The following is a 15476-nucleotide window of genomic DNA, read 5'->3' on the forward strand; positions in this document are numbered from 1 at the left end:
TTAGTATTAATCTTCTGGATTTCTATCTGTAGATTTAGAATCATTTCTAATTTTTCATTTATTTTGTCATTTTGTTCTTGTATTTTCTTCTGAAATTCTTCTACGGTTTTGTCTGTGTTTTCCCTGATCTGTCTCACAGTCCTTTGAAGATACCTAAATATAATTCTTTTGAATTCCTTATTAGGGAGTTCCAATGCTGCTTCTTCCTCAGGAATGTATTCTGGGTCTGTATCCTGCTTCCTTGTTTCTACCCCTTTATCGTGCTTCTTTTTGTGGACTGTGATGGTGTGTTTTCTCTGAGACATTGTGACATTGTTGTATTTAGATCTTTGTTAACTCTTAGTGAAGAGCATCTAAGGATGAGTCAGGCTTTTCTTGGTGGTTGTGTATTGTTGGCCCATTGGTGGAGAAGAAAGTGGTGGCTCTCACTCATTAAGTGAAGCTGCAGGAAGTATGAGTGTAGTTGTGTTGGAAAGGGGCTGTTGCTGTCTTCCACTCAGTAAGACAAAAATAACAATTGAATAACCATCAAAAAAATAAATAAATAAAAGCAAATGGACAAAAACACACCATGTAATCGCACAGGAACAGTAACCAAAAAGGGGGGAGAAAAGCCCCACAATATCTGGGGATATGGCAGTAAGAGAAAAAAGGTAGAGAAGGAGAATAATGAAAAGAAAAAATGGGAAAAACGCAAAAAGGAAAACAAGGAGTGGGGTTAATCACAAGAAAGTAAAAAGTTGGAACCAGGAACCGGGAAACGTAAAAAGCTGAAAACTAAAACCTGGGAGGAGAGGAATAAAGAATAATAATGAAAAGGAGAAAAGAAATAATAATAGTAGTAGTTTTAAAACAGAGAAAAACAAACAAAAAAAAAAAAAAAAAGGAAAAACTGGAGCAGGACACCCAGGCTCCATCTGAGCACACACAAAGACTGGGATGGAATTCCTGCCAGCCTAGAAGGTGGATGGGAGTGAGGGATGGCCTCACCTCCGTTCACCAAGAGGGTGTGGGATATAAAAGTAACAAGGGGAATGTCGCACCTTTCTAGTTGTCCGCGTCTGGGATATCCTTGTGGTTCCCAGCAAGTGGAGCCTGTTCTCAAGTCCCTGGAATCTGAGAGAATGCTGTTGCTTTAAATATACACAATGGTCAAATGGCTTGTAAACATTCAAAATTGCTGCACCTTCTGGACAGGCAAAAGTCCACTGCTCAACCCACCTTCCACTTCACTGCTTCCCCTTTTATTCGCCAGCCACCAGAGCAGTCCTCCATGCAGTACCTGGCTAGCAGGCTGATTTTTAGGTTAATTCTTAGGTCCTACCTCTACTCAGCAATATCCATGCTGTCTGTGCCTTCAGGATCGGTGCCAGACAACAGCTCCGTATGTCTCCTTTTTTGGTGTTTTTATGCAAATTCTGCTAGTTGGAGTTTAGTCCACTTCTATATCCTTCCCTTCAAAGTTCAGGGGTCCAGGATTATCTCTGTATCTATGTTAATTGGTTCCCCTTTTCTTTGTTGAAAAGGATCTGTGCAATCTTTCTGCCTATCCACCATCTTACCAGAACTCCCTCTTTCCATCTTCTTTTGATGTTTCCTGCATCATTCAATATCTTGCCCATAGAATCTTTCAGTATTGCAACATGAAGCTTGTATTTTTTCTTCAGTTCTTTCAGCTTGAGAAATGCTGAGTGTGTTCTTCCCTTTTGTTTTTCTAACTCCTGGTCTTTGCACATTTCATTATAATAATTGACTTTGAGCTGCTCTTTTAAATCTTCTGGTCAGCTCTCTTATGTTGTCATTTCTTCCATTTGCTTTAGCTACTCTCCATTCAAGGGCAAGTTTCAGAGTCTCTTCTGACATCCATGTTGGTCTTGTCTTCCTCTCCTGTCTTTAATGACCTGCTTTCCTCATGGATGATGTCCTTGATGTAATCCCACAATTCTTCTGATTTTTTTGTCATTGGTGTTCAGTGGATCAGATCTATTCTTTTGATGGTCTCCAGATTCAGGAGGGATATGTAATCAAGGTCATATTTTGGTTCTTGTGGACATGTTTTAATTGTCTTCAGCTTCATCTTGAAGTTGCATATGAGCAAGTGATGGTCTGATCCATAGTCAGCTCCGCCTTGTTTTGGCTGAAGGTATTGAGCTTTTCCATTGCCTCTTGCCACAGATGTAGTCAATCTGATGATTCCTGTGTACTCTGTCTGGCAAAGTCCACTTGTATAGCCGCCATTTGTGTGGTTGGAAAAAGGTACTTGTAATGAATAAGTTGTTGGTCCTGCAAAATTCTATCATGCAATCTTGAGCGTTATTTCTATCACCAAGGCCATATTTTCAAACTACCAATGATTCTTCTTTGTTTTCAACTTTTGCATTCCAATCATCAGTCATAATCAACACATCTTGATTGCATATTCATTCAATTTCAGACTGCAGAAGTTGGTAAACGTCTTCAATTTCCTCATCTTTGGCTTCAGTGGTTTGTGTATGAATTTGAATAATAGTAATATTTACTGGTCTTCCACATAGGTGTATGGATATTATCCTATCACTGACAGTATTGTACTTCAGAACAAGTCTTGAAACATTCTTTGTAATGATGAATGCCACACCATTCCTCTTCAATTTGTCATTCTTTACATAGTAGATCATATGCTTGTGTGATTCACAATGGCCAAAACCAGTCCATTTCAGCTCAGATATCAATCTTTATGTGTTCCATTTCGTTTTTGACAACTTCCAATTTTCCTAGATTCTTACATCGTACATTCCATGTTCCATGCCACATCAACAAATGGAGGTCCCAAAAGCTTTACTCCATCTACATCATTAAGGTCAGCTCTACTCTGAGGAGGCAGCTCTTTCCCAGTCATATTTTGAGTGCCTTCCGACCTGAGAGGCTCATCTTCTGTCACTATATCGGACAGTGTTTCAAGACTATTCATAAAGTTTCCCAGTAATATATCAGTGTTTCACTGCTATTCATAAGGTTTTCACTGCTCAATTCTTTGAGAAGTTGATGGCCTCTTCTTCCTTCTTCTGAGTCTTAGTCTGGAAGCTCCACTGAAACCTGTCCAGCATGGCTGACCCTGCTGGTATTTGAAGTATCGGTGGCATAGTCTCTAGCTTCACAGCAGCACACAAGCCACCATAGTACAACAAACTGACAGACAAATGTAGATGGGGTTTATTAGGGAAGGAATGGGCTACAATTCAGGTGCAGGAACACCCTCAGGATACAATTCTTTGATCATGACAACCTCCCCTTGGCTGTGCCCAGAAGCACACTTCTTTGGCTCTCAGCCTCTTGGCCTGGCCTTTGCCCTGCTCGGGCAAGTGTTACAAAGATATTTTAGGTCTGCTGATAGGGGCACCTAGGTGTGCCCCACCCCGCCAGCAAGACTCCTACCTAAAGGCACTCAGCTTTCTCACACCATGGACTGGCAGCCACTGTTGCCCACCATTCTGTCTTGTGCCAATCTCTTGGTTCTTGTGCCAATCTCTCTGTCATCTCTTGTCTCAGGACAGGGATCTCAGCTCTGATGACACACCCTCCTCCAACTCTGGCTCTTCTCTCTTGATGGCAATGAGATCCCCCTTTTCCACCTCTGGGAGGGCTCATTTTAAGCCTGGCAAAATGACAAAACTGACTAACCCGCACATTAGGTTTTCATATATCTTATTCCATAGTCCCACCCCAACAAGGGTGCCATGTACCTTATTTACATTACTCACAAGCTGTCCAGTCCCCGTGGTGGGCCACATGCACCTTACATTTGCATTGTTCCACCCAGTCATCTGGGGGAGTCACAAAGACCATGGCTAGGAGAGGCATGCATCACACTGCCCCTCCCAGCAGCTAGTCTGTTTCTCTTTTCTTCCCTTTTCTTTTTCTTTTTCTTTTTTTTTAATAGCAACAGAATGCTACAAAAACTAATATTTTTTTTACCCAGGCAACCTTACTTGTTTTCATTGATATTGAGAAGCGGTGATACATTATTCTTGTGGTTGTTAGTTGCCATCCAGTCAGTCTTGACTCATGATGTCCCCATGTGTGCAGAGAAGAACTGTGCCCCATGGATTTTGAAGGCTGTAACCTTTCAGAAGCAGCTCGCCATGCCTATCATCTGAGAAATGTCTGGGTGGGCTCAGACTACCAATCTTTCAGCTGGTGATTGAGTGCTTAATTGTTTGTGCTACCCTACAATTGAAAAGTTGTATTTGGCTTTGAAGGAAACTGTTTTTTGCATTGATAGTCAGTATTGCAGCCTGACCCATAAGAATATAGAAAAGATTCAGCGGGTTAAACAAGATAAGTATAATATAAAGTTGAGTTTAATAATTCAATAATAAATAATATTAAAAGAGTATCCAAGGAAGGACAAATTTGGAAGGAGTACCACCCTACCCCACCCTCAAAGGCTGGAGTTCGGACCTCATTGGAGAAGGTGTAGTTCAGCCCCTTGGTGGCAGAGAAGTTGGCTGGTTTGCCCACATCAGGGCTGGTCTGCAGGCAATGGACAAACAGGAAGCAGCCCTCTACCATGCAGGTGAGGCCCAGGCACTCACAGCTTGTGAACCCTCTGGGCCAGCAAGCAAGCCAGGCTTATGAGCCTACAGAGGAAACTGCAGCCTGGTGTGGGCAGCCTTCTGGACAGTGGTTTCCTTGTTGAGAAGTCCTCAGAAGGTTATCAGCAGGCCAGGTCAAGCTGCAAGGTCACTGAGGGACTGTGCTTTCTGGACATGTGGCTGGGGCACAGCTGCTCTGTTGGATGCCTTGACCACAGACCCAGGGTGCTTGTAGCAGGACAGCCCATTCCTCCTTCACTGTCCCTCCAGCACCTTCTACTGAGGAAGCTTAACAGGAGCCATGTTGTCCATTGTAACAGAGCACACATAGAAGAATGAGTTTGGGCTGAGAGGCAATAAACTGATAACCTAGTCACAGAGAAGATGCCCTGATGCTCTGGGAAGCCGTTTCAGAATTGCAAAGCTGGGCTTCATCTGTGTTTATCCATGCCTTCTGTGCTGAGTGCACAGATCAGTCCTTATTTTTTAAATAATTGCAAAGTGAGCAGCCTCTTGCAGAGTCAGACTTTTTTGCATACATAGTAACACTCGAAGAGCACTGGTTTGCAGTGGTTAAAGCATTAGGCTGCTAACCATAAAATCAGTCATTCAAATCCACCAGCCACAGAAGGAATTTGAGGCAGTCTGCTTCCATAAAGATTTACAGCCTTGGGAACCCAGTGGGGGTTGCTATAAGTCAGAATTGACTCGATAGCGGAGACTGAGTGAGTGAGTGAGTAATGCCCACTTTATCCACAAGGAAGTAATTATTTTAGCTTAAAAATACGTTTTTGCTGAGATAAAGATCTTTGTTAGCTGGTGACTAAGAAAAATGTTATTAGGTGCTGTCAAATCAGTCCTGACACAACAGAACAAAAGACTGCCCGGTCATGTGCCATCCTCAGTCATTGCCATGTCGGAGCTTACCATGCAGCCACTGTTGTTAGACCATCTCATTGAAATTTTCCCTCTTTTTTGCTGATCCTCTATCTCACCAGGCGTGATGTCCTTCCTGATAGTAACATGTCCAAAGTCCATGAGATGAAGTCTTGCCATCATGGCTTCTACGGAGCATTCTGGCAGTCCATAGTATAGTCGGTGTTCTTTGCCAACACCGTAATTCATATGCATCTATTCTTCAGCCTTCATTATTCATTGAGAAAAAGAAAAAAATAAGTGTATATATAAAGTGAAAAATATAAATTTTTTCTTGTTTTTAATATTAATGATAGAAATTTATAAAACTCCAAAACATATACAGTGAATCCTCAGGTTATGGACATCCAACTTATGGAAACTTGTACTTGCCTTTTAATATTATGTAAATTTGCTCTCACTTTGAAATGACTAAACCGTCTAGCAACAAAGTCTTCATCACAATCACCTTTGCTTGCTCCATGTGCAGCTTTTAAATCACTGAAAAGGCTTCGAGTCTTTTCTTGTACTGAAAACCAAAAAAAAAAAAGTCATTGCCATCAAGTCGATTATAACTCATAGTGACCCCCCTTTGGGTTTCTGAGGTGGTAAACCTTTATAGAAGTAGATTGCCCAGTTTTCCTTCTGTGGACTGGCTGGTGGGGTTGAACCTCCAACCTTCTGGTTAGCACTCAAATGCTTAGGCACTATACCACTGAAGCTCCTTGCACTAAAGTAAGGCAAAATAAGAACAATATGCACTTGTTCTGACTTAATCTGCAAATCTGACTTAAAGATACACTTACGGACAGATCCTGTTCAAAACCCAGGGACCACCTGTAAAGAAGAAAATAAAAATCCCCCATTGACTTCTAAGGGTAACTCCTTTTAACATTGTAGTGTTCTTTATTCTAGTAGTGTGTGTGTAAATACATATGCACATATATAAATACATATTATCTCCCCACAAATTTGGAGTAAAATAGGCTTTTCCCTCCATACATTTTCCCCTAGATGTTTTGGTTACTTCGTGCTGCTCTAACAGAAAATACCACAAAGGGGGACTTTAACAAGCAGGAGTGTATTCTCTTACAGTTTTGGAGGCTAGAAGTCTGGGTTCAGAGTGCCAGCTCCTAGGGGTTGGGTGAAAGCCCCTTGACCTTGGGCTTCAGCTCTGCCTCTTACTCCTGGCCCACTGAAGCTGGAGGCATCTCTTCATTCAGGCAGCTGCTGGCTTCTAAGGTTGACAAGTTCAAGATCGACAAGTAAAAAGGACACACGGCAGGCCACTATTTCAAGTTCATTGAAAGTACCAAGATTGGCAGACAGCATGGCAGGCTGCTGAGACCCTTCTCAGTTTCTCCTTAATATACTGGAAGCAGACCCCATCCCTAAGGCAGCCACTCAGCTGCTCCAGTAGATTCCACTGTGGAGTTGATTATTAATCTCAGCATGGAGAACAGCTATATCCAGCTGCCCAGCCTCTCAAAACCAAGCCCAGCTAAATTGACACATAATCTTAACTAGCATACCACCCAACATTGCATTACGGGGCATTTTCCCATGCCACATTTTCAAAAATGGTTGAAAGGTGGCATGGTATTCCCTTGAGTGGATGACCATATTTATTTAACTGTTTCCTAGTTGTTGGATATTCAAAATGTTTCCCATTTTTCCTGTTACGAATAGCACTACAGTGATCATAAATATGTATAATATTCATGTGTATTCCAGATTAATTATCCAGGAAAAAAAAATAAAAATGAGGTAATGTGACTTCTGAAGTAGAGGTAACAAAAATGAATTTTCCATTTGAAATAATTTATATAATCTCCAAATGCCGTTTGATAGAGGTTTATGTAACCTATCCCAAACTTTCTTCTTCCAGCATTAGGGTTTCTACCTGGAATAGATTGAACTACCTAAAGAACGGTGTGCTGAAGTCTGCCTTAAAATCGGCCATGGGCCATGACCCCATTGCCCCAGTGCTCTATGACTCTCACCTGGACGCCGTGGACCAGAGGCTCGTGAGTGTCCTGGCCACCGTGAAGCAGTGCACTGACCAGTTTGGGGCGGACGCTGTGTTGGTGGAAGACAGAATGCCTCTCTCCCACTTGTAATTCTCAACACAAAATACATGAAACTTCTTTTTACAAAGATAGAGAAACAGCACAATCAATTCCAGATGGTATCCGATGGATTGGAAATGGCCAGCAGCAAGGTCTGGTGATAGGGGACAGGGTGGCCTTGGATGTCTTTGCTGTTTTCTGTAACAGAAACTAAAGCAAAGACTGTGAGTGTCAGACCGCGGAGTCACTCCTACTGAATCATCTTCTGACTTCCTTGGTGTTATGTGCCCATCGTAGCAGTGGGCATTGTGGTTGGTCAGTTTTCATTTCCCATCCCAAAGGACTCAGAGAGGTATGACATTTGGATGGATTATTGCTGAGATTGGTTGAACTTTACAGTTCTTTCTCCACACTTGTGGATTTTCTGAAAACACTTGGCAATCTTGTGTCTTTTTTCTCACCAGGACTAGTCAAATTGGAAAGCTTACTGCCTCCTAAGGAGTGGCAGCAAATGAAACCTTGTGTTCTATTGATGACATGTCCAAAGTCCATGAGGTGGCGTCCTGCCGTCCTTGCTTCTCAGGAGCGTTCTGGCTGTGCTTCCTCTTAGGTCCCGCTGAGCCAAAATAGCACTTTCTGTTGGAGAGGGTGTATTTTAAGGGGATAGAATTGGAAAAAGGGCAAAAGCAGGGAAGAGTTTTTAACTGTTGCATAGTAGTCCTTTTGATAATTCTTAGAGGAGGAAAGGAGAGAGAGAGAGATCCACTTGGAAGAATGAGAGTTGGGGGGATGATTGACTCATATACTGAGATCATTACTGAAAACCACTTCCCTCGTACTTGAGTTCTTTAGGTCTGTAAAGAAGCAAAGATGACTCGGTACCTAAGTAAAATCCATAGTCTAACAGTTGTGTCCAAATTAACCAAAAATTTGTCTCTAGAGAAAATATTGTTGCACCTAAGCACCATTTTCTTATGGGGACTTTTTTTTTTTTAAACCCCCTTTTGCCCAAAGCAAGCAAATTCTTTGTAAGTTACAAAGCAGACTGAAACAATACCTTGAATACAAGTCCACCATCCTTGTTTCTCTTTTGAGATGAATTTCCACCTCTGATTTTAAGGCATTTGGCCACCAAAGCTGCAGTTTGCAAGCTATTGGCAGTCCTGTTTGTGCCAGCCTTGTGACAAAAGCCAGCTCACTTCTACAGATGACAGCACCCTGCTGGTGGCTGCACTTAGCTTGTGATTTGGGCCATGCAAAACAGACTTTAAGCCTTCTGAGTCTTGAAGTGAAAGAGGTCACCTTAAGGAGCCTTAAGATTTTGATTTATGTCAAACCTTTAGCCGCATTTAGGGTCTTGAACCCATGGTGTAGTGTTTTCCTCCCATCTTCTCTGCACACTCTCAGACTTGAGGTTGCTAAAACACGGGCTTGTTTCTGTGTTCTGGCAAAGCAATTTTGACAAGTAAGAGGTTGCAGTAAAATACAGGACCTCCTAGGAGGACGATCCCAGTGCGCCCATTCACCTGCATGCTTGGAGCTGTAGTTCCCTCCTGCATCTTGTCTGGGTGCTGTTCCTGTTTTGTACTTCTGTCAAGCACAGACTAATATTTAAACAATGTGGTTGAACAAATTTAACACCAGTCATTGGAGACCAGTTTTAGGCACCCGCACTTTTTAAAAACAGCTTTGGAATTTATACCTCAGTTATCTCGCATTAAAAGATAACTGAGTAACCTGTAACTACTTTAAAATAGCATGAAGTTAGGGTGCTTTTGTACGATATATTTGTTTTTTGAGATGGGCACAGAGTGGACTGAGTAATAAAAAACTATTGAATTTAAAAAGACAGATAATAAGCTCCAAACACTGAAATAGTATTGACAAAAGGATGCATTGATTCTAATCATAGAGCAGTTTACTGTGTGTCCAGGGAAATTCACGTTCAGCTTGCAAATACTTTGGAGAGCACTTCCGCTAAACCTTCTGGGAGATGGTGGGAAGGATGTGAGCTGTGGTCTCCTTGATAAAGGTTCCAAAAAACCAAACCAAACTCACTGCCATCAAGTTGGGTCTGACTCATAGCGACCCCTCCTGGGGTTTCTGAGGCAGTATCATTGTGAAAAGTAGATTGCCCAACCTTCCTTCCAAGGAGTGGCTGGTGGGTTTGAACCGCCAGCCTTCTGTTTAGCAGTCATATGCCTTAGGCACTACACCACCAGAGCTCCTGATAAATGTTAGTTGAGCAAAATTGTGAGTCTGTGTTCTTTTAAACACGTGATGCCTTTAGTATGCCACACTGGAATGAGTAAAAATTGTTCCCAAAGTGGGAATGTTGTTCATAATGTTGAAGGCAGAAAATTCTGCTAAGGAAAAAAGTGAACGGGGAGGGGGCTCACAACTTTGAGAAATGTCTCATTCTTCAAAACACTCCAGAAAATGTATCATTTCATTCTTTCTGCATACTGATTTCAGACTCAAGGTATTAAAACATATTCAGATCCCTAATAGAGTACAGAATAGTATGACGTGACGTTTGAGAAATTTACGTTCTAAGTCAGGGCTGCACGAAGCTGGAAGAGTATGTTTAGGCGAATCTTGGAGGAAAGCAAGCTTACAGCCCTGTAGTCACAAACACTAAGTTCTTTTTGCTGGGGAAAAAAAAGAGGTAGATGTCTTATTTAAAAGGTTTGTAACACTGTTCTCTTTATGGTTTATGGTATTTATGTATGAGAATCTAGTGCTATTGCAATCAAAACAAATCCTTGAAGGGATTCTTGGTATTTGATTAGCCCTGAGTTGGGTGTGCCTGCTAGCATCTAAAGGTAGATGTGGATTCATTTTTAATATAAAACTAGGAACAGACTGCTACTTCATGCTCTCCTCCCACTTCTTAAAAATATTTATTCAGGAGTTTGAGTGGGAAAATGTGGATAGAGTGGTCATTCTAAAACTGTTCTTTAGTGTGGGTCTACATTGTGGGCTTGAGGAGGAGCCTACATAACTTTCTTTGCAAAACCAATTAATAGATGGATTTCATGTTACCTCAAGTAACATGTTGTTCAGTAAGGTATAAATGAGGCATTCTCCCTGTTTGCACTCAGGGTCACTGTGTCAAATGAAATATAAGAAGAAAGTGGAAGAATTCAGGTCCATCCATTGCAATTATTTTGGGAAAAATGAATCATGTGCATGGCAGTTCTTCAAAGACACAGGAAGGCAATATATTTTCCCATTAAATCCATCTTCCTTTTCTTTGAAAAAGAAAGTCTCTGGCTTCCCTTCCCCATCTACCATATTCCTTCAGGCTCCCTCCTCTGCCACCCTGTGTTCTCCTTTGACCAGTAACTGACCACCCGAGTTCACGTAAAACAGCGTCTGTCAGCAGCTGTCTTGTATGAGTCCTCCTGTGATCCTGAGCTTCAGGAAACATGAGTAACATTGTATGTATGTATATAGTCCTGTACTATTCTAGCAAGAAGTGTATTTATTTTGACACTGGGAAACGATGGCTTATGTTCTCAAAGGACTTGAACTTGGGCTAGTGCAGGGTTGTCTGAAAGATAGCACTAAGTGACATAAAGACCATTCAGCTCTTGGTGTGCCAGAAAGACTGACTTTGAAACTTACTCTGCAGGAGATGGCCTGTTTTTCTCCCTCAATTCCTCAAGTCTGGGTGGTGAAAGGTTGGGGACTGAGTACTGTACTGCCACAGGTTTTTAAGGAACCAAGGTGTTACAAACACAAGATGTGGGGAGAACTTACTAGGAAGCTAATTTATTCCCTTACAAGGGAGGTGTAGGAACCACTCGCTACTCCGTGTATTGATCTACCAAGGATTTCCTCTCATAGCTGTTGCACAAACAGAGGTTGTACTTGGGAAGACACCAAACAAGACTGATGCAAACCTAAGTTTCTAATGTGTTCCATGGGTTTCGATTCTGAAAAGAAAAATAAAGATTTTAATAAATGCTGATGTATCATTTTTTCCCCTTAATGTTCTTTTCCCTCTCTCAAGTTATTTCTAGTGTTTTCTATTCCAGTTTTGTGCTTACAATTGGGGGACAGAAGGTTCCATCTTTGCTCCCACTTAAACGTCCGCAGGGATTGTTTCACAGGGCCTGGCGGATGAGGCCTTTACTCTTCTGTTTCCTCACCTGCCTTCCAAAGGCCTATACTGCATTGTGACTGTACCAAGATTCTTCCACAGAACGAATCTGGTGCTTTTGTGTATGTAATCGTTGTCTCCATTCCTGCAGCTTCCTTAAGTGGGGGAGAATTATGAAACCCAAAGAGCTTGTTGCCAGCCTAGTACCATAGAGGCATGAAAGAGTGGGCCAGTTGCCTGATTATAATTCTTAGGACACGTAGTTTTCACCTTTTAAAATGGAAATCTAGCATCCTTATTCTCAACCTGCTTGAACTGAGCAGAATTCTTAATGTTTTAACTTGATTTGCAGCGTATTTATGTCAGTGTTTGTCCTTTGGGAGGCTGAGGCCTGGTATGTGTTCTTTCCTGACTCACCATTCAAATCCTTTTCTAGGCTAGACTTCATGCTTCATTTGCTTCACAGCCATATTGAGAAGACTTGTATTAGAGCTGGGAGTGAGGAGGACAGGGTTCTGTTACTGGCTAACTTTACACAGCATCTTTTCTTAGAAAACTGATTTTTTAACAGCCTTCATAGGGACAAGAATGTCCACAGCCATGGTGGGGCGTGGCTGGGGTTTTATAAGTGGTTGTATAAATCCCAGTATCAAATAGCCATTTGGTCTTTCTCCAGTCAACGTTCGGGCATTGAACTGGATGCTCTGGGTACCACCAAGGTAATGACTGTCTCTTCCCTCAAAGAACCCATAATCCAAGTAGAAGAGAACTGTGTGTGAATCACTCAGTGCCTCAGAGTGACTTCAATTCCGTTTGGACTCAACCAGTTGCTTTGCGGAAGAAAGATGAGGCAGTCTGTGTCTGTAAAGGTTATAGCCCTGCAAACAGGAATATATATGCCCTAGACCAGCTTTGGCTGAAACCTTACGTACGCACTTGGGCTACAAAATTAGCCACATTATTACAGAAGCAACAGAAGACCAAGTTGGAGTAACTTCTCAAAGACAACCGAACACCTTGAGAGAATCACCAGGCCTGTGGACTCGGGACCACAGTCTCAGGGGACATCATGCTCAATTGGCACAACATAGTACAAAGTCTTACTCTACAATCTACTTTGGTGAGTAATGACTGGGGTCTTAAAAGCTTTCAAGCGGCCATCTAAGATGCAACTATTGGTCTCATCTGAATCAAAGAGTGAAGAAAAACGGATCTGGAAACAATTAGTCAAAGGATAAGATGGACCACGAGAACCTTAGCCTTCATGACCCTGAGACTGGAAGAACTAGATGGTGACCAGCTACCAAGCCAACCACTAGGAAAGGGATCAAAACGAGATCCTGGATAGAGTGAGAGGAAATATGTGGAACAAAATTCAAAAACAAAAATGACCAGAATTGCTGATTGGATAGAGATTGGTAGAACCCTTGATACTATGGCCCCACGTTACCCTTCAGGCCTGGAAATGAACTCCCATGGAATGGCTGTCAGCCTAAAAGTAGGAAGACCAACAAGCAGAACACTTACCCCAGGGCAGTGCACCCACCTACTCCAGGGAGAATGCACCCCTTAGAGCAGTCAGCCATGAGACACCAGAGGGCAGCATTGACACACAGGGACAGCTGGACAGACAGGATGCACAGATAAGAAGGGCACAGGGAGGGGTAGTCACAGGGAGAGGAAGGGAGGAGTTTTTTATGGTTAGGGATGGTAATCGGCTGTGAAACCAAACATACATGAACTGTGGAATGTAAAATTTGCTTTGTAAATTTGCATTCAATGCACAAATTGAAAAGGTTACAGCCTTGGAAACCCTATGGGGCAGTTCTACTCTGAGTAGAACTGGGTTGCTGTGAGTCTGAATTGAAGACAACGGGTTTGGGTTTTTTTTGCGGCTTGACCACAGAAGCACGGAGCTGTGAGTTTAGAAGATGTATAGCCTCTTGGGCCCTGTCTGTATTCAGTGGCAGAAATGTCCCTGCAGCTCTTCCTGGAGTTTTCATCAGGAAGCCTTGGTGTGGCCAATTTTAGTTCACAGTGATGCCTCAAGTGCTATGCCGTAAATGTTAAAGGAACCACTGAAATACTGATGAGCTGTGGAACATTCATTTTATGTTCTTGAATATCATCAGAGTTTCTCTTTTAAAGTTTAGGCTTGTCTCTTTGTTTGGAGATAAAGACTTGGTTTTTACCCAAAGATTGTTTTCAAGGCAAATGGCTGTGACCATCTTCAGTGAGGTTGGAAAGGTGTTTCTTGGAAAGCTAAGTCCTCTTCACTTAACCTTAGTAAAAATGTTGTGCTCCCATTTTCCTTTAAAAGACCTTGTTAAGATGCAAGTTACGATACAGTGGGTATAGGATCGGGGCTGAGGGTCTGAATTGCTAACGAACTCCTGAGTGATGCCAGTGTCTCTGGCCTTTGGATACTCTTAAGAAGCATATACTAAGAAATCCTAGGTGCCTGTAGTTTTCACTGTAGTCTCTAGGTGGCTGCATCACCCACGAGATCTCACTCCTAGAGTTTGACAAGCAGCCTCAGCTATGAGAAATTGCAACAATTGGTTGAAATTCTCAGGAAGTTGTCCAGAAACCAGTATTTGGATTCATTTTTCTACAGAGGACTGCTTTTTTGGTTAAATATTTGCCTTCATTCTTTAGGGGAAAAAAGACTTCTCCTTGAAATTCACAATTTTTAAAGGAACTTCCCGGCTACCTCCTTTGTTTACCATAAATGCTAAACCCAAATCAAAATGTCTCAGAAATTAGCAGTTAGCCGTACATGAAAGTTAAAAGTAGGTAAGTCCTTCCACAAAGTCTCAAAACTTGGATTGCTTTAAGAGTCTGCTACCACGACCACACCCACTGCCATCGAGGGGATTCTGACTCGGAGACCCCCGTAGGGTTTCCCAGGCCATAAATCCTTATAGGAGTAGGTTGCCTCCTCTTCTTCCCGCAAGACAGCTGATGGGTTTGAACCACCAATCTTCTGGTTAGGAGCCAAATGCCTTACCCACAGAGCTCCTTTTAAGAGTACACAGGTAGTCTCCCCAGTTTATGACTAATTCGAGTTACAACAAACCACATTTAAGACTGGTTTTATTTATTTATTTTTTTTGGTACATCTTATCGGTAATATGTAGTATACAATGATGCAGCACATAGTTTGATGTTATCATTCTCAGATGTTCATTTGAAGATATCTAAAGATAGGATTTGTAAAGATAATTGCTAATAAAAGGCAATAATAATGAAGACTTAAAAAATAGTATTTGACTTACGTCAGAACCTATATAGGATGGACTCATCAGAATGGATCCCTGTCATAAATCAGGGACTAGCAGCTGTAGTAGTAATTTTATCACCATAATTCACCTATAAAAGTTGCCAGTATAAGGAAAGTTGTCCAGGCCCCAGGGTATACAGTCCAGCATCTCCCACCATGACTGGGCATATACAATAACAAAAGTTAACATGTCCTGGGTCTTTACAGTACACTCACTGAATTAGCTCATTGAATCCTCACAGTATCCCTTTGAGGTGAGTATTTTATAATCCTCATTTTATGCGTGGGGAAACTGAGGCATGGAGCAGTTAAACAATGCCCCAGGTTATACATGTACAAAAAAGGCAGATTCATTTAATCACTATACTATACTGCCTGCCATTCATGCTCAAATAGTGTTCATTGAGTGCATGTTTTGCAATTGCCCAGTAAGTGCAATGGTGTGTTCCTTGTTAACTATCCTCACAAGCTTCATTGCACTTAATGCTGTACTGGTGCCATGGCCACTGCTTGGGGGGGGGTGTGTG

The 15476-nt window shown here is 42.0% G+C and overlaps 1 protein-coding gene across 1 annotated transcript in view; it reads left to right on the forward strand.

Moving 5' to 3' along the window:
* The window catches only part of FAM20B (FAM20B glycosaminoglycan xylosylkinase), a 42044-nt gene extending 34435 nt beyond the window's left edge, over positions 1-7609 (forward strand). The window contains exon 7 of the mRNA XM_007937618.2: positions 7378-7609. Coding sequence (XP_007935809.1) covers positions 7378-7609 — 232 coding nt within the window. The remainder of the gene's footprint in view (positions 1-7377) is intronic.
* Positions 7610-15476: the final 7867 nt, after the last annotated feature.

This window comes from Orycteropus afer, unplaced genomic scaffold, assembly GCF_000298275.1.
Source record: "Orycteropus afer afer isolate SDZICR_OR568_19922 unplaced genomic scaffold, OryAfe1.0 scaffold00043, whole genome shotgun sequence".
In the NCBI taxonomy this organism is placed as follows: Eukaryota; Metazoa; Chordata; class Mammalia; order Tubulidentata; family Orycteropodidae; genus Orycteropus; species Orycteropus afer.